The sequence below is a fragment of the Cervus canadensis genome, chromosome 28, assembly GCF_019320065.1.
Source record: "Cervus canadensis isolate Bull #8, Minnesota chromosome 28, ASM1932006v1, whole genome shotgun sequence".
NCBI classification, from domain to species: Eukaryota; Metazoa; Chordata; class Mammalia; order Artiodactyla; family Cervidae; genus Cervus; species Cervus canadensis.
In genome coordinates, this window is record NC_057413.1 from 39147233 (window position 1) to 39169520 (window position 22288).

The window sequence follows — 22288 nt, forward strand, 5'->3', positions numbered from 1 at the left end:
AATAAGGGGGATATTTGTCATATCCATGAAGATGGGAGCTGTGGCTCTTCCATTCTGCCAAACGTCAGTGTTTCACGGGGACAGGGCTTCGGCTTTTCTAACGGGTCACCCCAGAGTCAGGGTAGCCCCTCTCCCCGCTCCCGTCCCCGTCCACGTCCGGGGGTTGTGCGCACCAGGTGTCCAGTCACTAGTTCCGCTTCCTCCGCCACAAGCCACCCTCGCCCGGGGCAGGAACTCGGTGAGTGCGGGAAGGTGGGAGTCCGAGTCCGGGGCGGGGCCGGCGCACCCGCCCACAAGCTGCGGGGTCTCGCCTCCCGCTCTTTCTCTGCCTTCCCTTTCGAACCGCCGGGGCTAGCTCCGCCCGCCGCCATTGGCTGGCTCTCGGCGGCGTCACCGCCTCGGTACTAGCTCTAGTCGGTGCACCCGCCTTGCCGCGCGGGGCGGGGCGCACGGGCTAACCCTCGCGCCAACCGCCGAGGGCCGCCGCCCCGTCAGAGGAGGGCTGGGTCTTCCCAGGTGCCGCGCGCGCGGGAGGGGTCGCGCGTGCGCAGACGCGCGGCGACGGTGGGCGGGGGTGGGGGCAACTAGCTCCGGGGAGGGCGGGGCCGGGGCAAAGGCGGGAGGGGGCGGGGCCCGCGGGGCGGGGGCCATGGGACGGGTGAATGGAGGGCGGGGTCGTGAACTAGAGCGCGGGGCGGGGCCCGGAGTGACCCTGCGGGGCGGGGGGCAGTTAACGGATGTGGCGCGGGGCGGGGGCCCGGCCGGCGGCCTAGCGGGGGATTCCCTCCTGCCCCGAGGGCAGGCCTCCCTCTGGAGGAAGGGGCTGCGGGGATTCCCTCTCCCGCCGGGTCCGAGAGCCCGCCCTCCCCATCCGCGGAGACGGTCCGGCTCCCTCCGCGCCCTCCAGGCCCGCTGGAGGTGAGGGAGGTGGGGTGAGGAGGTGCCCGCCCCCCCGGCTCCTCCTTCCCCCCGGCCCTCCCCTCCCTCCACCCTCCCCCCGAGCCGGTTTGTCCCTCCCCTCCCCTCCCCTCCTTCCCCCCGCCGCCTCCTCCTGCCGCTGCCGCTGCTTTGGCTGCTGCGTCATACGCCCCAGAGCCGCCGGGACGGAGGGGCTGGGCCTGGGGACCCCCCGGTCTCTGCCTGCACGCCCCCCCGACGCCCAGCCGTGCCCTCCCCGCGCGGGGGTTTCACCTCAGTCTCCCACGTCTGCCTCTGCCCGGCTCCCGGCGGCCCCAGCTGTCACTGGTAAGGAGGCGGCGGGAGGCGCCCGTGGGGGGGCAGGGAGCCGGGGGTCGGCGCGCAGGGCGCGGGCGGGAGAGCCGCGCCGCCCGGGCGGCGGGTCGGGCTGGGCCGACTCAAGTCCCCTCTCGGACTCGCCGTCTTGGGGAGAAGAGACCTGGACTGGGACACGCCCCCCTCCCGGGGCACTCAGGGAAGTTATCTAACCCGGGGGCAGGGAGCCCCGAATTTGAGGGTGACCTGACATAACCTAGCACCAAGATGATTGTTCTGAATGAGACACAGGGGCCCAGGAGGCAACCTTTTCCACTCTGGAAAACATCTCCAGAAAAAGCTCCCGAAACACATCTCTGGGACACAGCACCCCAATTATAATACCACTATAAACAGTGGTAGAAGGTGATAGTGGAAACTGAGTGGTAACCTTTGCCTCTGCAACCGTCGTTTCTGCTAAAATCTCAAGGCCAGGATATAACATCCCAGGGGAGCTCTGGAAGCTGGGAAACTAGAGAACTAGGTTGGTGGTGGGGTGGCGGGGCCGGCTGGGAGAAGAGAGCCTGTGGTGACTCTTTTGGGAGAGCCGGAAGGGGTGCCCAGTGGGTTTCCTACCCAGGTGTCTCAGGGAAATGGAGGCTGGGCACACCTGCTCAAGTCTTTTGACAGAAAAACAGGCAAAGAAAATGGGGGCTAGTTCCTCAATATTCGTAACTTTCTCCTATCGTCTCATTTCTAACTAGACCCCCCCAGGATGCAATGGCACAGCCCCCCCGGCTGAGCCGCTCTGGTGCCCCCCCACTTTGGGACCCAGCTTCCCCTGCTCCCACCTCAGGCCCTCGGCCTCGACTTTGGGAGGGTCAAGATGTGCTGGCCAGATGGACAGATGGGCTGCTATACTTGGGGACCATCAAAAAGGTGAGCCTTCTGACCTGTCACCTTTTCTCATTCCCCTTATCTGGTCTGATTCCTGTTCCATCTTCTGTGCTCACCCATTCCAGGTGGACAGTGCTCGGGAGGTGTGTCTGGTTCAGTTTGAGGATGATTCCCAGTTTCTGGTTCTATGGAAAGACATTAGCCCTGGTGAGAAGCCTGAGAGTATGGATCCCATGGAAAACAAGCCTGGCATGGGGGACAGAAAGGGGCTGGAGGACAAAGCCCTCTGACACTCTGTTCTCTCACAGCGGCCCTCCCTGGGGAGGAGCTCCTCTGCTGTGTATGTCGCTCTGAGACTGTGGTCCCTGGGAACCGGCTGGTCAGCTGTGAGAAGTGTCGCCATGGTGGGTGAGAGGGCAGGACACCTGAATGGTCCAGCTTGCCCTGGGTCTGCCAGGGTGCCTCTGACCCTTCCCTCCAGCACTGGTCCTTATACTACCTGTCCTGGTCTGAGTGCCCAAGCCACTGCTCTCTTCAGTCTCCACAAGCCTGTAACCTCACTGCCTTCCAGCACAGGAGAGGCGACCTTGGGTTGGGATGTATGAGCTCTGCGAGCAGAGGGTGTGAGTGAGCAAAAGTCTCTCAGTTGTGTCTGACTTTGCGACGACATGAGCCGTACAGTCCATGGAGTTCTCCAGGCCAGGATACTGGAGTGGGTAGTCTTTCCCTTTTCCAGGGGGTCTTCCCCAGTCAGGGATCAAACCCAGATTTCCCACATTGCAGGCGGAATCTTTACTAGCTGAGTCACAAGGGAAGCCCAAGAATACTGGAGTGCGTAGCCTCTCTCTTCTCCAGGGGATCTTCCTGACTTGGGAATCGTACCGGGGTCTCCTGCACTGCATGTGTTCTTTACCAACTGAGCTATCAGGGAAACCCCGAATGCGGGCAGAGGGTAGTTCCAGTATGGCCTTTTCTAACCATTTGACCTTAGGCAAGTCCCTAAACCTTTAAGAATCACAGCTGCCTCACCTTTTAAAGTAAAGGCAATACGCCCACCCCAGTAGGACCATGGTCAAGAACAAAATGAGATGGGGGTAAGACTGTTGTCCCAATGCCTAGTGCACACAGGTATGCAATGCAATAAGTGGTCTACTGTCAATATTCTCATTATTCAGCTTATCACCAGGACTGCCACGTTCCAAGGGCCCCAGCCCCTGGAGAGGGAGAGGGCGTATCCTGGGTCTGCCGCCAGTGCGTCTTTGCCATCGCCACCAAGGTAAGGGCTCCTCCCTGTGGGCCCTCCCACCCCCAGCCTCTCCTGAGCCCTTCCTTCCCCTACTCCTGAGGCCACCTGTCTGTTCCACCCACAGAGGGGGGGTGCGCTGAAGAAGGGCCCCTACGCCCGGGCCATGCTGGGCATGAAGCTCTCCCTGCCGTATGGACTGAAGGGGTTGGACTGGGACGCTGGGCATCTGAGCAACCGGCAGCAGAGCTACTGTTACTGTGGTGGCCCTGGGGAGTGAGTAGTGAGGGGCGGGGTTAGGGAACAAGTGACGGGGGTGGGAACAGAGGAGAAGGGCAGGGTGGCGGGGTGCTGAAGGGGCAGGAGAGTGGTGAGCAGGGTTTGGGGCAGTTAAGGAGGACGTGTCTGGGGGGTCACTGGTCCCGTTTCCCTTCAGGTGGAACCTGAAGATGCTGCAGTGCCGGAGCTGCCTGCAGTGGTTCCACGAGGCCTGCACCCAGTGTCTGAGCAAGCCCCTCCTTTACGGGGACAGGTGAGCCTGGGCAGACCCTCCAGGAGCTCTGCCCCCCCATCCCAGACCAGGTGTCTTCCTGACCTCTGAAACCTTGCTTACTGGTTAGCCCCATCCTTGCTCGGAACACCCCCCCTCCCCCATGGGCAGGTGTAGTTTCCTGTAAAAGGTGTATTCTGTTCCTCTTGCCTACGTCCAGGTTCTATGAGTTTGAGTGCTGTGTGTGTCGGGGGGGCCCTGAGAAGGTCCGGAGGCTACAGCTTCGCTGGTGAGCTGGATATGGGGCACGACCTCAGCATCACTCCTCTCTCCGCACCCCCAGTTTTCACTTTGCAGGCCCCAGCCCCCTACTTGGGGGATACCCCTGCCTACCCCCCAGCTTTTGTAATGCTTCCACCACCTTGACAAGTCAGTGTTTCTCCAGGGTGGATGTGGCGCATCTTGTCCTCTACCACCTCAGTGTTTGCTGTAAGAAAAAATACTTTGATTTTGACCGTGAGATCCTCCCCTTCACCTCTGAGAATTGGGACAGCTTGCTCCTTGGAGAGGTAAGGGGTGGTGAACCTCTGGGGGTCGGGGTGGACCAGGGAGATGCGGAAAAATGGGGGAGGGGATCACTGCTCTCCTGACCCCATTTCCTATCCCCTCCCCCAGCTCTCAGAAACCCCCAAGGGAGAACGGTCTTCCAAGCTCCTCTCTGCTCTTAACAGCCACAAGGACCGGTGAGTCCGAGGGAGCCTCAGGAGATGGAGACGTGGCTACGCAGCCTGAGAGGGAGGGGCTGCAGCCCATCTGGAAGATCCCCTCTGAAAAGGACAGACAGCATAGGAGGGTCCCTTTTCTCCAGCACTGACCCTGTATCATTTCTCTCCTCATCCCAGTTTCATTTCAGGGAGGGAGATTAAGAAGAGGAAATGCTTGTTTGGTCTCCATGCTCGGATCCCTCCCCCTGTGGAGCCCCCTCCTGGAGATGGAGCCCCCACCAGGTCACTGGTCCAGGGGGGATGGGGAAGTTCTCAGGGTGTATGTATGGAAACAGGGAGGTCTTTGGGGTGTCCGGGAGGGGGCTGGGGGGATAAGGAGGCCTCTTACAGCTTCCCTTCAGGGCAGGGCCCTGGGGGAGGGGTCTCACGTCCCCTGGGGAAGCGCCGGAGGCCGGAGCCAGAGCCCCTGAGGAGGAGGCAGAAGGGGAAAATGGAGGAGCTGGGGCCACCCTCAGCAGTGCGCAACCAGCCCGAGCCCCAGGAGCAGAGGGAGCGGGCTCGTCTGCAGAGGGCACTGCAGGTACAGGGGCAGGGGCAGCCGTGGGCACATGGTGGTGTGGGAAGGAGTCAAGGATGCGCTCTCAGTCCTCTGCTCCTTCTAGGCCTCAGCGTCTCCACCACCCTCCAGCCCTAACCAGAGCTACCAGGGCAGCAGCGGCTACAACTTCCGGCCCACAGACGCCCGCTGCCTGCCCAGGTCAGTGCGCCGCCTCCCTCCAACCAGACACACTCCCTCGGAACCTCTCTTCCAATTGCTTGCAATCTTCTGGATTTCCTCAGCCAAAATTCTTTTCCCTCTCCCCTTTGGCTGCCCACTTCTTTACCTAGAGACTTCGAGAACCAGTGTCTGCTCCCCAGTATATAGGGACGGGTTCCTTGAGGATAGTGTTTGCACTCTGCCCTTCCCAGGGGGAGAAGGTCCTATTCCCCTGCTTTGGGTCCTGACTTACTTTCTTTCCAACCCCAGCAGTCCCATCCGGATGTTCGCTTCCTTCCACCCCTCTGCCAGCACCGCAGGGACCTCTGGGGATGGTGAACCCCCAGACAGGTGAGATTCTATTCCTTTACCTGTGATACCTCTGTACTCTTAATTTCCTTGGTCTTGTAAACCTTTTTGTTGTTGTTGTTTCTCTGATCCCCACACGGCCTCCATTTCTGGTCAGTCTTTATCTCCATCTGGACTGACAGTTGCTTTCTCTCCCTAGGTCACCCCTGGAACTTCACATTGGTTTCCCCACAGACCTCCCTAAAAGTGCCCCCCACTCGATGACTGCCTCATCCTCCTCAGTCCCAGCCCCCTCCCCAGGTGTTCCCAGACGCTCAGCACCCCCTTCTCCCCTGTGCCGTAGTTTGTCTCCTGGGGCCGGGGGTGGAGTCCGAGGTGGGGTCGGCTACCTGTCCCGAGGGGACCCCGTGCGGGTCCTTGCTCGCAGAGTGCGGCCTGATGGCTCTGTGCAGTACCTGGTTGAGTGGGGAGGTGGGGGCATCTTCTGAACAGCCTGCCTCTGCCCGACTGCCCACTGACACACACCGGCACTTTCATACCCTGACCTCTGACCTCACCTACAGCTGGGATGTACCTGGGGCACTAGGGGGGTACTTCCCTCCACTGTCCAGGCTGGAATCCAGGTTGGGGGTTGGGGAAGAGGCTCGCTCTCCTCTACTCCCTTCACGGTTCCTGACCCTTCCCCCCAACCATTCCCTCATTTCCTTTGATGTTATTTTGTTACAGCTTTTTAAATATTTTTTAAAATTATTTAACCCCTGGGGACGGAGACTGAGGAGGGGAGGAGAACAGATCCTGGGCTCTGTATCATTGAAATAAAGATAAATAAACAAACTTAGCAGCCCTGAGTCATTCTAAAAAATGAGAAGAAAGGGACTAGAAGCACTTCTGATCTTCCCAACCAAATTCACTTTTTGACAAGGAAAAAGGAAAATGGAAGAGAGAACTAAAAATGGGATTTATTGAGTCCAGTCATCACAAGGTAGGAGCGTTGAAATTTATGAGGGAAACCCTGGCAGAAACGAGGGTTCATCCCAGTGGCGCTGCGCTGGAGTCAGGAACCGACTCTGTAACCTGACGCACCCACTGCAGGTATGGGGAGTTCCCCTGCTCCACAGGCAATGCAATCACCTCGGCCACTTCATAAGGGTGCACAGACCTGTGGGAACAATGGGGGATCAAAGACTTACCCAAAGGAGACCATCCCCTCAGACTGCCCAGGAAGGCTCACCCCACAGGATACACCCTCACCTCCACCCAAGTCAAAGTTCTCACCGAACAAAATCTGTCAGAGCTGGAACCAAGGAACTTTGGGTTTTGATCATCTGAGGGGTGAAGACAAACATGGCTGAATTGGGGGGTTGAAGTTGATTTCAGGATCTCGGATGAGGGATAGGGGTCAAAGTAAATGGTCAGGGAATTAAGTTTTTGTCGGGTAGGAAACACTTCTCACCATCAGCACTTCACTGTCCTCTTCAATCTTTCCTTTCCACTCATAGCTGAAAAGGTCAGGGAGAGAGTGTTGTGTGAGCAAAGATTTCCCTCAAGGTAGAAGACTGCCAGTCAGCCCTTTGAGTTAGGTTAACCCCCCAACCCCTAATTAACTCACATGGATGTAATCTGAGGGACGAGGTTGACGCAGGCTGCTAGGCGCTTCTCCACCACAGCCCTGAAGGTGAAGAGAGCACCGTTTAAAGGCCCCATGACCCGGATTTTTGCACTGGCAGCCCAGAGACAGTCAGGAAGCAGCGGGAGATGCTCCCCCAACTCTCCCTTCATAAGCACCTTTCCTCGCTTCACACTTAAGTCCCCACCTGGCGATCTCCTTGGCGACCTTCTCGTTGGGGCAGGTGACAAAGGCCGCAGAGACCGAGCCGGGGACATAGGCGGAGCCCGAGGCCGACGAGGGCTGGGCCGGGGGACTTCCTGAAGCCATGGACAGCAGGGCTCGGGGTAGAAACAGAAGGCGGGAGGCTACAGGCAGCAGTGTCGGCATCCAAAGAAGGGACAGGAGCAGAGCGGCCTGAGAGCAGGAGGTGAATTCGGTGTCTCATAAATACCCCAAGAAATTGCACCCCGGGAACACTTCGCTTGGATAGACACTCAGGCCCTCCCTCTTCTGCATCCCGAAGGAAAACATTCCTGAAACCAAGAGAAGCTTGGAAAATTTAAGGCAAAGACTCGGTTTTCACTCTCCTCGGAGGCCAACCTCTGGGTTTTGGGGTACGGGTCATGGGCGAAGCTTCGAGGACCGGAAGGGGCGGGGCCGGTCACTCACCCCTCCGCCGAGCAGGAATGCGGGAGCCCGACCCCGCCTCATGCAGCCTATGCTGGTAGAGGAGGGTTGAATATCAGAGACCACACGTTACGCGGAGAAAGAACCCCAAAGCCAGGAAGAGCGGCCTCTTACCTGGACAGCAGCCACGAGATAAGAAAACAGCGCAGACCACGTGACAGTAGAAGCCGGACTACCCTAACCTCCAGAGCTGGCCAATCCTTGCCCCCACGTGGCCCGATTTGTCCCGCCTCCGTGGGCGGGAGGGGCGAGGAAGGATCCAACCAATCAACACCCGGATCTGCAGACGTGCACGGAAGTGGAGCGCCCGTTTCCGTGTAAACCGGAAACGGCCAATTGCTGGCTGAGGAGAGCCGCAGCGGCGTTCCACTGTCACGTGAGGGGGCGGGTCTCCTCAGGCAGTGGTACCTCAATGAACTACGCGAAGAGACCAATCGTGGGGCAGCCCCGCAGGCCACATGATGAGAGCCCAGGCGCTGGGAAAGGGGGGCTGGAGACCCCGCAGAGTCGATGCGTCAGGTTGTGGAGTGGGGGCTCATCCTTAAACCCCGGAATGTGCCTAGTAGCAGCCCCTATACTGTTCCTGAGGTCTTAAGGAGTGACAGGGTCTTAGGAGATTGAACCTCGGGGGTGAGGGGGAGGTGAAGAGAGCGCCCCCTGCCATTTTGGTTAGGACTGACAGGTTCTTGAGTTGGGGAATGCACAAGTATAATCTGAGAAACCAACTGTCTCTGGTTATAGGGGGAAGTGATTAGGCAGGCAGGCTATGGCATGACCACGGCTAGGTGGAAAGATGTATTTTAAAAGAACAGAGTAAGACCCTGTAAGTGGGATAGACAGTGATTAAAATGGGGCGCCTCAGCCTTAACTGAAGCCCTAAAACTGCATACAGACTTGTGAATCGATAGAGGTGGTGGGGGAGAGGAGGGCCGCAGGTTGGGGGTATGAAGAAGACACCAGGAAGTAGTGATGGACCTTTTGCCCTTTACCCCCTTCCTATTTCACTCTCTGGGTCAGGTCTACCTCTCAGCCTTGGGTCTCCTTCCCTTAACCCATCCCCCTAGGAGCCAGGACCTGCCCTACATAACTTCCCTGGGGCCCAAGCACATCCTGTGACCCAAAAATGGAGGGGCCAATGAGAGGAGAAATAGGTGGGAGGAGGCAGGGAGAAAAAGGCTCTGCCACTTTCCCTACCCAGTATTCCCCCTCCATCCTGGGTCTGGGGTCTCTGGTCTGCTGGGTGGGTATAACTGGGCATTTCCCAGGCTGAGTTCTCTCATACCTACCACTCTGGGGTTGGAGGTCTCCCTGAGATCTCTGTCTTTGGAGTTTGTCTCTGAGGGATCTCTATGGGGTCTTTTGGTATTTGTATCTTTTTTAGGACTGAGTGTCCTTGTTTTTTGTTTGCGGGGGGAGGTTTCTGGGTCTGCAGTCACCCTCTCTGAGGTATTAAAAATTCTTTTTTTATGTATTTGGGATCTCTGAGTTCATCTCTGGGCTAGCAGCGTGTCTCTTCTGCCCCTCACCCCCCCAACCAAGGTCTGGAGTTCCTTTGTCTTTGAGTTATCAGCCTCTGAGTCTGCAGTTTCTTTTCTCTGAGATCTAAGTCTGGGGTCTCTGATATCTCTCAGTGGGTCTGAGTTCTCAAAGACCTAATTTCAGGTCTGGATTCTTTATGAATCTGGTCTCATCTTTTCCTTTGAGTCTAGGTCTTAGATCTCAGTCCCTGAAATTACTGTTTAAGTCTGGTGTCTTAAGATTTCTGTGGCTATGAAGAACCTTTTGGAGACTGAATGCTCAGATTTTGACCTTTGACCCATCTTAGGAGGGTGGTCTGGGGTCTGTTTTATGAGATTGGGGCCTCTTTTCCTCTAGACTTAGGGTTTGCGCCTCAGATTATCCCCTGCGCCACCCCCCCCCCCCCCCCCCCCCCGCCCACCTCCGGGTGGCAAGGTATCTTTGTGGGTCTGGAGCCTCCCGATATCAGGGTCTGGGGTCTGCATCTTTAGAACCGCTCTCTCTTGAGTCTCTTTCTCTCTGTTTTGAGTCGGGGTCTCTGCCTCCCTGGTTCTCACTGAGTAGGGGTGGGGGCTGCAGGGACTCTCTCTCCTCCTCCTCCTGCTCTCCTCTCGCTCGCTCCCCCGCCCCCCTCTCTCTCTCTCTCTCTCCCGGCTGCCGCTGCTGCCGTTGGCTCCTCTTCTCCTCCTCCTCCTCTCTCTCCTCCTCTCTGCCTCTCTCCGCTCCTCTCTCCTCCTCTCTCCTCCTCCTCCTCCACCTCCTCCTCCTTCTCCCCCTCTCTCTCCCCCTCTTTCTCTCTTCTCTTTCTCCCCCGGCCCCCCCGCCCCCTCCCCCCCAGGCCTGATGAGCAGGTCTCGCGCCTCCATCCATCGGGGGAGCATCCCCGCGATGTCCTATGCCCCCTTCAGAGGTACGGTGGTGAGGGGAGGGGGAGGACCAGTTGGGGGGGAGAAGGGGGGAGGGGCGCGGGGGGGGGGGCTGGGCAGAGCTGGGGCCAGGGAGGGGAGCAGCTGAAATGGAAGGAGAGAGGAAGGCAGGGATGGGAGCAATGGGGAAGGAGGTACTGGAGGATAGGTGTAAATAAGGACCCGAGGGGCCAAGAAACAGGCCTTGAAGGGGGCTGAGGGGAAAACGATGAAGGGGAAAGAGATCGCCAGAGAAGGTGGGAAGATAGAAGGGTAGGGTTGGGGGAAGAGCTGCAGAAATAATTTGGAGGTGGGAGCTGAGAGATGAGGAAAATATCAAGAAAATAGAAGGACAGAGTCTTAGGAGAGGGGCTAGGAGGGGAAAATGAAGAAAATTAAAACATAGGGGTGAAAAAAGCAGCCAAGAAGATGGGGGGGGGGTAGGATCTGGTGGGGTCTCAGAGTATGGTAGGGGGTAGAAAAAGACAGGAGATGGAAGGAGAGGAGAAGGGGCCAGATGGAGAGAGAGGGAGGCAGTGGTGGGGGGGGGGGGTGGAGGAATGAAGGGTCCAGATGGAGGGAAGAGAGGAGAGAGGATGGGGAATGGGTTTGGGGGAGGAGGGACCAGGGCAGGGGGAGGGCCAAATTAGGTATGTGTTTATTGGGGGGGAGGGGGGCAATACAAGTAAAACTGAGTGCTGGGAATAGGGGGCAGATGAAGACCCTGCCCCAGACTCAGGCCCTCATTAAGGCCCTTGAGCATTGAAACGTAATCCCTGGGGTCTTATCCACTTCCTTCACTTCACCACTTTCACCCCCTCCCCCACCGCCAGTCCTTATTTCCATTCCCCCTCCCTCCTCTGGTGTCCATCACCTATATCTTTCCCCACATATGGTGTCCGTTCCTTATATGCGTCCCCCTTCTGTCCTTCCCCTCTATCAGTCCCTTCTCTGGTGTCCCTTCTCTCTCTCCCTCTCTTTTGCCTGGTAGTCCTTTATATCTCTACCACCTCTTCACCCCCTCCTTCTTGACCCCCTTGTCCTAGTGTCCCTATTCTGTCCCCTTCATTTTCTTTGGGCCTTATTCCCTTGTCCCTAAAGATTTACCATCATCTCTGACTCTTACTCTCTTAGATCCATTTCTGTTATTTCTTCTCCACCCCATCCCTTCTTCCCCACCCCATTCCCTATCTTATCACCACAAGTCTGTGCCTACTTACTTTCCACTAAGACCCCACCTCTTATCACCCATTCCCCTTCTCTTGTCTCCTCTCGTTCCTGGGCTGTTGGAGATTTGGGGAGCAAAGACACCAGTTTTGACGGTTGGAACAGGACCTACAAGAGATCCCCATCTGAGCCCCATGGAATTGTTTATCCTAGTAAATCTTTCCCCTTTCTTAACTGTGTCCCTTTGTCTCTTGCATCTGCCTCCCAGAATCATCCTAAGTCCAGGCAATGTTTGTGTATGTGTGTATTTCCAGAGTTGCTCCTAAGTGAAGTTCCCCGTGTCCTTCCCCACTCCCAGGAGGAGGGTGTCCCCTGAAGTATAACTGTCCTGCCTGTGGTTGCTGTCTGACCCAGTCCCTCCTATGATGATGATGTGAATCAACAGATGTCCCCTCTGGGAGTCCTCAGGGTCTGACTGCAGTGGGCATATTTCCTGCAGTATCTGCAGTCTCAGAGCCTAGGTTTTGGTGATCTCTTTATCTTTGGTGTCTCTGAGGTGGCACTGACACAGAGTTTCAAGAGTATCGGGGTTTTTAGATACCTGTGTTCAGGGAGTTCATCTCTGTCTCTGACCTGCAGATTGGGTAAATTTGAACCATGTTTACAGACAGAAAGGGGCTAGATTTTTTAACACTCTGCTCCTCATAGCTTTTAGTTGGAATGAAGTTCACTGGCCAGTTCTTTTCCTGCAATATTCCCATGATTAATTATACTGGAAAGGTAACGGGATTTGATCTTTTTTCCTCTAAACTCTGTCACCCTCATTCCTTAAGCTTATTTTCTATCACGTTGATGTCATCAATTTTATTTCTCTCTGACTTCTATAGGGCTTGCCCACTATGTCCCTGTGATGGTGTGTAGCATTGGGGTTTAAAGGAGAGGCACTTTGCATGCACATGGGTGTGGAAGAACAGCAAAGTCAGGGGAGGGGCGACCCTTACTACTACTTTTGGAAGTTTGTCCCCATCCCCAGCCTCTATATCACAGGCTTGGATCTTTCATTCTTCCCTCCCCTCTTCCTTCCTCAGGCTTCACACGGTGCCTTGGGGAGGTTCCTACTTGAGGAGTTGGCTTCCATCCTGTCCATGGAGACTGGGGAAGTGGGGTAGGGGGACAGTATTGAATCTTTGACCTCTGGGCATGGAGTAGGGGAAGAGATCAACTCAGTATTCATGCAAACAAGGGCATATTTCCTGCCTCCTCAGTCCCCAACCCCTCCACAGCCAGATACCAACAAGACCCATCCTTCCTCTACCACCAGCAGAACCAGCTCTTTCCCTGAAGGATAAGCAGGGTTGGGCTGGGGAGGAGGGAGTGAAGGAAAGAGGAGAGGCAGGAGAGGAGGTCCTCATGGTATTCTGACCCTGGGAACAAGTAAGCTCCTCACTCCCTCTCTTTTCTAGATATTTAGCTTTTAGTCTCATGACCCAAATGTTCCTACATCCCCATTCTTCTTCCCACAGCTCTGTAGGCTTCCTTACTCTCTTGCAGATGGGTGGGGTCACCTTCCAAATCCTTGTCTTCTGCAGCTATCTGGTTGCCCTCCCTTTTCCCAGACACTTGCCACCAACCTCCCTGTATTTTTCTTCTGCCAGTTTTGTTGGACCCTCAGCCTTTTGATTTTTCAGAAGTGGATGGAGAGCTCCTTCCCCTTTCTCTGCCTCCAAACTTGTACTCTCTCTGTCAGGATATCATTCCCCTCTGAACCACTCCTCTGTATTTCTTCTGCCAAGTCTACTGAGCCCCTCAGCTCCCACCGCCCCAGCCAGAGAAGCTTATCTTCTGTTCCTCTAAAGTTTCCAGGGGCCTCACCCCCTTCTATGATCTCCTCAAGGTGGGTGGGGGCCCCTTGTCCCCCTTTATGGATTCTTCTTCTATCCCCTGAATACATAGAGCTTCCCTTACAGTTTCTGTGTATCTCTGCCCCCTAGATGTACGGGGACCCCCTATGCACCGAACCCAATACGTTCACTCCCCATATGATCGTCCTGGTTGGAACCCTCGGTTCTGCATCATCTCGGGGAACCAGCTTCTCATGCTGGATGAGGACGAGGTGAGCAGGGTGGGAAGGCTGGGAAGATACCTCCGGGTAGCATGTGAAAATGTGAGAGAAGGATGGGAGAATCCTCATTTGCAAAGGGATGTGAGGCACAGAGATGGCAAAGGGAAAGACACTGGCAAGTGGTGGGAGGAGGGTGGCCTTGAGACTTGGGTCGAGATGTCAGAAGGGGTAGGGGTTCTCTCCCCTGGGCCAGAGGGGTGTTTGAGGGCCATGTGCAGTGATGGGGAGGAGTCGTGGTTCTAAAGATTTGGGGGTGCCTTCTGTTTTCACCCTGCTCCTATTGTGGGATAGGTTAGGCTAGGAAAGGGAAACAAAAGGGCTTGGAGGAGGGTGAAGACACAGGGATCACTTTGGAGGGAACATTTCCCTCTCCTCTCCCCATACTGAGCAAGCCTCATCACTGACCACTCCCCATCCTTTCCCTGGCATGGGGCAGAGTGCATGGACTCAGAGTGGGGTCTCTGAGGGAACTAGGAAGGGGCAGCAGGGTACAAGGAGAGATAATAGAGAGCAGTAGGTCTGGGCCTGGATGGTGGTGAAGACAGGGAAGCCTGAGATGAGGGTTTAGAGAGATGCTGAGAGGGCTTTCACCAGGGACACAGGGAAGGAATATGAGGGAAGAGACGCCTAGGGGGGTGAGGGGAACTGGGAATATGGGAAGTTGTCTAAAGGAGTCAGAGTGGGATAGAGGCAAGGACCAGCCGAAGTGGAAGATGTGAAATGAACCGAGCATCCTCGTGGAGGGAGGTAGCCGTGCAGTGTGATTAGAGAGCCAGGGGGTGTGGGCTCTGATCCTGGAGCCGGGTCAGCAGTAGAGAGAGCATCCATCAGAGGAAACAGAAGATGTGACTATGAAGAAAGGATCCCCAGAGGTGTGGTTCAGGTGGTGGGGGGTGATTTAGGTAAGCTTTAGAGAGTGACAGGATAACCTGCAAGACCAGAGAGGTGGTAAGAGATATGTCCCAAAAACTGTCAGGAAGGGTGTAGTGAGGCAGGGTTAGAGCTGGAGTTGAGGTTAACCAGAGTTTCGAGGAATCTGGGGGGCAAGTGAGTGTGGAGATGCCTGGGTAGAGAGCTTCCCAGGCACAGAGTCAAGTTGAAGCTTTGTCCAGGGAGGACATGGTGACTGACTCAAGGGAAGGGTGGTTTGGGAGGTTCAAGTGTTAGGCACTGGGGGCCAATTTGAATGGTCATTAGTCGTGGCCAAGCATTTGGGGTCTGTAGGATGAATGGGGGAAACTGGAGACTGAGTGAGAATGAAGAGGTTGGACAGTGGGTGGGAGAATGAAGGAATGAAAGAGATGGGGACAGACAGGTCCAGAGGACCGGTGGCTAGAAACTGAGGTAGGAAGGGTGTGGAGGGGGTCCTGGAATGGCAGAGTGCAGGGCCACAGGGAACTGGAATTGGCTGGGCTGTGGAGCCCAGGCTGGGACTAGTGGGGTGGGTGGTTCTTGAAGGGGTGGAGATTGGCGGGGTGGAGATGGGAAGGTTAGGAAGGAGGTGGCCAGGGAGAAATGGGGATGAGGCTTAGGGAGAGGTAATGGCTAAAGGGAGGTGAGCCAGGCTGAAGGGGGGGGCCATGAAAGGTGCGGGGGGAGGTGACCAGGCCCTCTAGGGGGTGGGGAGGTTGGGTCCCATTCTGGCCGCAAGCCTGGCCGTGGGAGGGAGACAAGCTGTGGATCCTGATTATAAATGCAGCTTCTGCTACCCCCGTGACAGCCACGGAGGGAGGGAAGGGGGTGAGGGCGGTGGGAGGTTGGGAGGAAAACAGGGAGAAGGGAGGAACTGAAGGTCAAGGGGAAAGTGGATTTGGGGAGCAGCAGAGACCAGAGTGGTTCCAGGGGTTCCCTGGAGGGTGTTTCAGAAGACATGGTGGAAGAAAGGAGGGTGGGACGGGAGGGGATGAGGGAGCAGACTCGGAGAGAGAAGGCAATGAGAAATCCACTCACCCCGAGACACTTAAAAAGAGTACGGAGGGGAAGGGGCAGGTGGTCAGGCTGGTGGGAAGGGAGGCTCATCCTCCTCGGGTGGGGAAGAGAAAGAAGAAGGACGGCCTGGGCCCACGAGGTCTGACGCCCCCCCCCCCCCCCCGCATCCCTAGATACACCCCCTTCTGATCCGGGACCGGAGGAGCGAGTCCAGTCGCAACAAACTGCTGAGACGCACGGTCTCCGTGCCGGTGGAGGGGCGGCCCCACGGCGAGCATGGTACGGCGGCCGAGCAGGCTCTCGTGCCCCGGACAGGCGCGGGGAGGGGGCTGCGGGGGCCTGGGTGCAGGGGAGGGGGCGTCCGGGGCGGGAGGGGGCGGAGACGAAGTCTCGCACCGAGTGGGAGCCCGGGCGGAGCCGGCGCCCTCCTCTGGGGTCTGAGCGGGACGCAGGTTGTGGGTGAGAGGCCTCAGCGGTCCTCGCTGTTTCGCTCTCTTTTTCCTCTCCAGCAGCGAAGTTTGACTGTTTCCCCGGTGCTTGTAAAAATAGTCTCCTTAGATCTTTCGCTTCCTGTCCGAGTGTGGCTGCCCCTGCCCCTCCCCGGCCTGGGTCTGGGATCTTGGAGAGAATGACCTAGTTCCGGCCCTGCCCCCAGACCTCTGCCCCACCCCCCACTCTCCTGATTCTTCTCCCAGACCTTCTGGCCTGTGGACCCTCCCTCTTGCCCCCTTTTCCTTTTCTCATCAGCTGTTTTTATTTTCTGCAATTCTGTCACCCTCTTCCGCTTTCCTCCCCGATATCTCTTATTTTCTCTATCGCTCTTGGGTCGTCTGCCTCTCCCCTCTGCTCTCGGTGGAACTCCGTCAGACCCCCATCTCATCTCCTTTCTGTCTGTCTGTGGAGCTATGTGCTCAGTCTGTCTCTCCAACTCTCCCTCTCTCCATCTGTCTCTTCCCCTCCCTCCCTCTTTCTGCCCCCCCTCCACCCCCCTCTTTAGTCATTTAAAAAAAGATTTTTGTCTTCCTGAGAAGTTCGCTTAAAAGGTTTCCATGGGAACAGTGAGGGGAGATGAAGGCAGAGAACCGAGATCTGCAGCCAAGGTGCAGAGAGACACCCTCAGCCCCCAGAAACCCCCTTGTCACTGCCCCCTACACTGTGTCCCCCTTCCAGGACCAAGGGTCCAGGTCCTTCATCCCCTCAACCCCTGGTGACCCCCTTATTCTACCAACACCCCCCCTCCCCTCAGGGATCCAGGCTTCCAGTTTCTCTTCCTTACAGCCAGTGGCCTGTCTCCATCCCTTGGCTCCCTTCAGCCCTCTCTGATAGGCTCAAGCCTTACTGCTCTTGGGGGCCAACTCTGGGACCCTGGGTGGATTGCTGGCCTGGGGTGTGTGTCATTGTCATGGAAACTTCTGACCATGGGGGCGTGTGGGTAGCACATTTCTGTGAGGCAAAGCCAGGTGGAGCTGCTGGTGGTGGTGGAATGTGTATAGAGAATGTGTGTGATGTCTGTCACATCTGTGTGTGTGTGAGAGTCAGTCATGTCCATGCCTGGGAAAGGTTTGTGTCCATGTGTGCATACCTGTGTGTCCAGGCCGGAATGGTCATATGCTCATGGGGCATGTTTTTTATATATCTGGTGGTGGGCGTCTCTGCCCACACATTCCCCTTCTATCTTCTTACTGTCACTCCTCAGGGTCTGGGGTCTCTCGTGTGGGTCTCCTGTGTGTTAGGGAGAAGGGCACTCATGTATGTTTGGAATTGAGGATGGTGTGTGGAGGTGTTTGTGTCAGAAGTTCAGTCGGGGCTGGGAGGGGGTCCAGGGGTATATATATTTGGGGGGAGTGTTTAGTGAAAGAGTTGATGGCTGGTGAACGTTTGGGGTTCTCAGAGGGACGTAGAATGTGTAAAGGGAGTGGAGAATGTGCAAGGAACCTAGAAGTTTAGGGACCCTTGGGGGCCTGGGTCCGAGAAGGTCTGTGCAGAGGCTGTGGACTCTCGAGCCCAGGAGAGGTCGCCGGACCTTCAAGGGGCATCGGCATTCAGGGCTCCTCCTCTCCTGGGTGGAGCCGCCGCCCCTCATTCCCTCCGTGGTTTCGATGGGGGGTCCAGCTCAGGAGGGAATGGTGGGAGGCCCGGTTGGTTTTGGGGGTCCCTTCGCCCCCCTCCCGCATCTCTCTCGCGCTGTCTCCGGGCGACGGGGCTCGTGACAGAGGCGGCCACGGCAGCAGCGGTCGCCTAGCAACGGCGGCGGGGCCCGGGCAACGGCGGCAGCGGCGGGAGCGGCGGCGGAGGGAGCCGTTCCCGCGGCCGTCACCGCGCGGCCGTCCAGGCCGTCCCGGGCCCCGCCGCCGCCCCCACCGCGCCGGGCGGCGCGAGCCGGGCCGCGCCGCCCCCTCTCCCGCCGCACCCGCCCCTCCCCCGTCGGGGACACCCCCGACCCCCCCGGGGGGCGGTGCGAGGTAAGGGCGGGGCCGGGCGGACGAGGAGCGCGTGGGGGGCGCCGCGCTCGTGGGGGCGCGCGTGTGCGTGGGCGCGGGGAGGGGGTGGGGAGGCCGCGGTGGCGGCGGCGGCGGCGGCAGCTGCTCCCTCCGCATGTTCTCGCTGCATCTTCCGAGTGGGGGGAGTTATGGTAACTGGCGGGGGGCAGCGGAGGTGGGGGGTCGGAGACTGGCCTCGTGGGGCCAGTCTCCGGAGCGCGCGGGGGCGGCCGGTGTAGGGTGGTCTTGGAGCCCCTCGGTGGAGGCGGCAGCCCTAGTGTCCGCGTGTGGTCGGTGTCCAGGCTTGTGTCCCCTGTGTTAGTGCCATGTGCACACGGGGGCCCGTTCCTCGCGTACACATGTGCAGCCAGCCTTTTGCAGCCTGTCCTGCCCTCGCCTGCCTCGGCTTGCTTCCTACCTAGGGCTCTGCTGGGCTGGCCGCGGCTTGGGGGCAGCTCTTGGCCGTACTGGTCCCTGTCACCTCTGACCCTGAGAATGCACGTCCCTGGCTGGGGCTCACCTTCTGTCAGTCTCCTGTGTGTGGAGATGTGTGGCTGCATGAGAAGGATTTCTGTGTCCCTGGTGGCAGGTGTGTGTCTTTGCATGTGTGTTCCATCACTGGCCTGGGTATCTGTGTCAGTCCCAGCATGAGTGTCCAGGGCGTGTCTGGATGTGGGTGGTATGCAAGTGGGGGGAAGAGAGTAAGTGTGTGTGAGTGTGTTCTTTGGAATCCTGCCATGTATGAAACACCTTTGGGCTAGCAGGTGTGAGCCCCTGCTCTGTTAGGGAGTGGGGACAGGAAAGCTAGCTGAAAAGGGAAAGAGTGGGGTAAAGAGGAAAAGTGGGGAGTTGGGGGAGAGGAGGACTGAGCGGGGCTTGGTGAGGGGAGAGGCAGGAGAGGGAATGGCTGCAGAGGGCTTGGGCAGGTGGGACTTCGTGGAGTCAGGTTGAGAAGAGAGAGGAGGTGGGGAACTGGCTGGAGCTGATGGAGAAGGGAGTCTGGAAATGGGGAGGCAGCGCAGGGGCAAGAGAGAGTCAGGCCTTCCGTGAAGTGATCACTGAGAGGAGAGCGGCAGCCGGGCTTGTGGCTTGTGTAGGCCATGTAGAATCGGGCTTGGCTGGCTCAGGAGAGGCCATCCTAGAGGCTGGCTCCCAGTGAGGCCTGGCGCAGCAGGACCTGCTGATAGAGGTGCCCATTCCCAGCCCAGAGTTTTGCCCCCCCCCCACCCGCCCCGGCCCATTCCTCTGCTCTCTCTCCAGCTCTGTTCCTCCACCTGCTTTGGCAGCCTTCCTCTGGGGCTCCCCTTGAGAGCTGCCAGCGGGGTGTGACAGGGAAGAAAGGCCAAAGGGAAGGTTAGTGGTTTGGGGGATTGGAGGGTAGGGGGAGATTCTGTGGGTGATGGCAAGATTAGAGAGGTTGGAGAGGTGGGAGTGCAAGCCCTTGCTGTGTGTGTGAGTGAGTGCAATTGTGTGTGTATACAGGGTGTGTACATGTGTGGGTGTGTGCACAATGCCTGTGTTACGGGTCTGTGTAGGTGGCTGTTATGCGTGTGCATGCGTGTATACATCGTGCAGGGATGGGACATGGAGGCCCAGGATCTTGGTGTGTGCTTATCAGGTTTGCTCTCTGCGTGGACATGGGCCTGTGGCCTGTGTTCTGTCCATGTCACTGCATGCAGCACTGTTAACAGGATATCCTGTGTTTCTGTCACTCTGCCCCCTTTCCTCTGTGTTTCTGCTCTTTTTTTTTCATTGTGGCACTGAGGGGCTTTGTAAGCATATGCGTATGTGGTCTCTGTGTACCTCTGACTTAAATATGAGTTTGTGCCTCTTAGTACTTGGTTATATGTATAAGATTATATTACTTCCAAGAATCAAGCAGACCAATTAGCAAATCCATTCTCCTTCTGTTAATTCTTTAGTTCTAAAGCAGAATTTTAGTGGATTTGAAGTTAGAGTTTCTGCCTTTATTACAGGATCTTTTATATGAACATAATGGCTGAACTGCATTCTTTGGCATGAGAATGAGGCAAGCAGACCTGAGAAAAGCAAAGACTTAGGAAGGAAATAGCCTGAACCCTTAGATGCACTGTTGAGTGTGTAACAGAAGGGTAGTTAATGCATTTGTTCCTTGGTTTTTCTTTATTCTGGAAGCAACCAGGGATTCCTGTGTTGGAGTCAGGAAAGGGCTGGGGAAGAAGGGGTTGTCCTGAGATAGAGTGGTTGTGGTTGTACTTTTCCTGTGAATGAAGGATGCTTGTGCTTTGGGGGTCTGGGGGTACCTTGATGCGGTCAGAATCATGGTTTACTCAGACCTGTGTCTTAGAGGTTAAAGTGGCCTCCCCTGTGTGGGGGCCCTGTGTGGTGTCAGGGTTAAATGTCCTTTTCTGCAATGTGCTGCCCACATGACTGCCCAAGGGACTTGGGCCCCAGGTCCACACCAGCAGCTCTCATGGGTGTCAGGGTCAAGTATGCACTCCCCTGCTGCAGTGCTCACATATGTCTAAGCATGTGTCCAGTGGGGTATGTGGGCCCCAGGGCCTCAGGATGCGGACCTGTGGCACCCCCAACTCACCATTCTCTGCATGTCTCCTAAGCACCTGGGTTCCTCTTTATCGTCGGTGCTGTGGTTATCATGTATATATGTCCCCTCCCCACACAGCTCCGTGTATGTTTCTGTGCTCTACACATGTGTTGCTGAGGGACTGACAAGGGTTTCCATGTCATGGGATCCACATTTTTGTGTGTAGATCTCCTAACACCCGGGTTTTAGAGGCATAGGGAAGCTGGGCAATTTGCAGGTGATTTGCAGTTCAGGAAGCTGACAGTGAAGCTGTGGCTGTGGCCCTCCCTTGTTCTGGACACTAGAGGGTTAACAGGCGGCTCTTCCGGTCCCCCCCCCCCACCAGCCTGTAGCTTCTTGTTGCTGTGGAGATGGTAGCCCCGCCCCTGATGCAGCACCTGCCCCCCCATTGGCTGCAGTGGTGACTGTGGGGCTGAGGGGGGAGCCCAGGCCTGGGCAGCCATTCTGGAGCTGGAGCCCGAGCTTGGCATCCCCCCACTTTCATTCTCCTCTAGCTCCTCAGCCCCTCTCAATTCCCTGGCAGCAGAGCCTCAGCTTCCCTCCTCCGAGCTGCCACCCCTCCAGACTCAGAGCCGTCCGAGCTTCCTCCGCGTTCACCTCCCCTCCTCCTCGCCCTGCCCTCACTTGGGAGTCCCCCGAGTGCCCACTGCCCATTCTCCCTGCTCCCCTGCTTTCTTCCCCTTCCCCTTCCCCCTTCCCTTCTGACTCCCTGCCTCTGCAGTGCACGTGGAGCGGGCCCCTTCTCCCCTCCCCCTGCCCTTTGCTGTCCCCAGGCTTCTTCCGCTTCCACTCCGCACAGGTCCCTTCCAGGACCTCCCCCTCCAGGCCAGGGAGGGGGTCATGGGAGGCAGTCCTGGCCCTCCAGACAGATTGGGGTCGGGGAGAAGATGTGCCCAGCTGAAAGAGGAGGAAAACCTGCCTCCGGCCCATGACCTTTAACCCGACTTCCCCCCCCCCCCCCCAGCTGACCCCTTCCTGGGGGTGTGGGCACCAAGAACCTAGGATCCGTGGCTCTTTGGTGTCCTTTATTCCTGAAGTTTTACTGACGCTCTCAGCCATGCCCCTTTGCTGACTGCCAGCCCCAACCCCAGTCATGGGCCTGAGGCCCCCCACCCCGTCCCCCTCTGGGGGCTCTGGCTCAGGTTCCTTGCCCCCTCCTTCCCGCCGCCAGCCTCTCAGCCGCCGCTGCTCTTCCTGCTGCTTCCCGGGGGGTAGGTGAGGCTGGAGCTGAGGGGCCGAGGGAGGGGGCAGATGTGCTGGGGCCAGGGTGGACCCGGGGCTACGGTGACCCCCTCCCACATCCCTGCCGGCCCTCTCCTCCCCTCCAGAATACCACTTGGGTCGCTCGAGGAGGAAGAGTGTCCCAGGGGGGAAGCAGTACAGCATGGAGGCCGCCCCCGCCGCACCCTTCCGGCCCTCGGTGAGTGAAGGCCCTGCCAGATGTTGGTCAGCTGGTCCCCTCCCTGCCAGTCCCAGCTGGAGCCCCTGGATTGTGAGAAAGGGGGCAGGAGAGAGAGAGTCTGTGCGTGTGTCCCCCCACTTCTTTGGTTTCCCCCTTCCTAGCTCTGCCCCCCCTGCTTCTCAGACCAGCCCTCCCACCTTCTCTAGGCTGGTGTGTGTGTGTGTTTGTGTGTGCACTCGCACCCGTGGGAGC

The 22288-nt window shown here is 57.6% G+C and overlaps 3 protein-coding genes across 33 annotated transcripts in view; 2 read left to right on the forward strand and 1 right to left on the reverse strand.

The window, feature by feature from the left end:
* The first annotated feature begins 710 nt into the window (after positions 1-710).
* PHF1 (PHD finger protein 1) lies at positions 711-6467 on the forward strand. Of its 7 annotated transcripts, none has more exons than XM_043449338.1 (15): positions 711-1245; positions 1977-2151; positions 2235-2316; positions 2418-2513; positions 3285-3385; positions 3480-3628; positions 3789-3884; positions 4063-4131; positions 4288-4411; positions 4518-4585; positions 4745-4849; positions 4958-5147; positions 5230-5324; positions 5595-5675; positions 5833-6467. In XM_043449338.1, the coding sequence occupies exons 2-15, from the start codon at positions 1993-1995 to the stop codon at positions 6119-6121; spliced, it is 1704 nt and encodes a 567-aa protein (XP_043305273.1). In that variant the 5' UTR covers positions 711-1245; positions 1977-1992; the 3' UTR covers positions 6122-6467. The 7 variants fall into 7 exon arrangements, 5 of the variants coding, with proteins under 5 accessions (XP_043305273.1, XP_043305274.1, XP_043305272.1 ...); XM_043449339.1 differs by having other exon boundaries at positions 5598-5675; XR_006265937.1 differs by lacking the exon at positions 5833-6467 and having other exon boundaries at positions 4969-5147; positions 5595-5673.
* Positions 6468-6572: 105 nt separating this feature from the next.
* Positions 6573-8160, reverse strand: CUTA (cutA divalent cation tolerance homolog). Of its 4 annotated transcripts, none has more exons than XM_043449343.1 (7): positions 8044-8156; positions 7912-7958; positions 7448-7656; positions 7243-7302; positions 7087-7132; positions 6909-6958; positions 6573-6792 (listed from the first exon to the last, which is right to left on the reverse strand). In XM_043449343.1, exons 2-7 carry the CDS (start codon positions 7951-7953, stop codon positions 6663-6665), a joined length of 537 nt encoding a protein of 178 aa, XP_043305278.1. In that variant the 5' UTR covers positions 7954-7958; positions 8044-8156; the 3' UTR covers positions 6573-6662. The 4 variants fall into 4 exon arrangements, with proteins under 4 accessions (XP_043305278.1, XP_043305277.1, XP_043305280.1 ...); XM_043449342.1 differs by having other exon boundaries at positions 7912-7963; positions 8044-8106; XM_043449345.1 differs by lacking the exon at positions 7912-7958 and having other exon boundaries at positions 8044-8160.
* A 30-nt stretch (positions 8161-8190) lies between these two features.
* SYNGAP1 (synaptic Ras GTPase activating protein 1) overlaps positions 8191-22288 on the forward strand; it is a 32139-nt gene continuing 18041 nt past the window's right edge. For 11 of the 22 annotated variants that reach the window (XR_006265932.1, XR_006265933.1, XR_006265935.1 and 8 more), the window contains exons 1-4: positions 10223-10357; positions 13511-13632; positions 15744-15849; positions 21963-22054. Coding sequence is in view for 18 of the 22 variants with exons in the window: in XM_043449318.1 (XP_043305253.1) it covers positions 10291-10357; positions 13511-13632; positions 15744-15849; positions 21963-22054 (387 nt within the window). In the remaining 4 variants the exon portion in view is untranslated. The other 11 variants (XM_043449315.1, XM_043449314.1, XM_043449319.1 and 8 more) reach the window with 11 other exon arrangements.

Coding starts and splice junctions, on each gene's coding strand:
- PHF1 (XM_043449337.1), top strand. CDS start 1,993: ATGGCACAGCCCCCCCGGCTGAGCCGCTCTGGTGCCCCCCCACTTTGG. Junction 4,586..4,744: donor CTTAACAGCCACAAGGACCG/GTGAGTCCGAGG, acceptor TCCTCATCCCAG/TTTCATTTCAGGGAGGGAGA. Junction 5,325..5,594: donor GACGCCCGCTGCCTGCCCAG/GTCAGTGCGCCG, acceptor TTCCAACCCCAG/CAGTCCCATCCGGATGTTCG.
- CUTA (XM_043449343.1), bottom strand. CDS start 7,953: ATGAGGCGGGGTCGGGCTCCCGCATTCCTGCTCGGCGGAGGG. Junction 7,303..7,447: donor GTCGCCAAGGAGATCGCCAG/GTGGGGACTTAA, acceptor CTTCACCTTCAG/GGCTGTGGTGGAGAAGCGCC. Junction 7,133..7,242: donor GTCCCTCAGATTACATCCAT/GTGAGTTAATTA, acceptor TGACCTTTTCAG/CTATGAGTGGAAAGGAAAGA.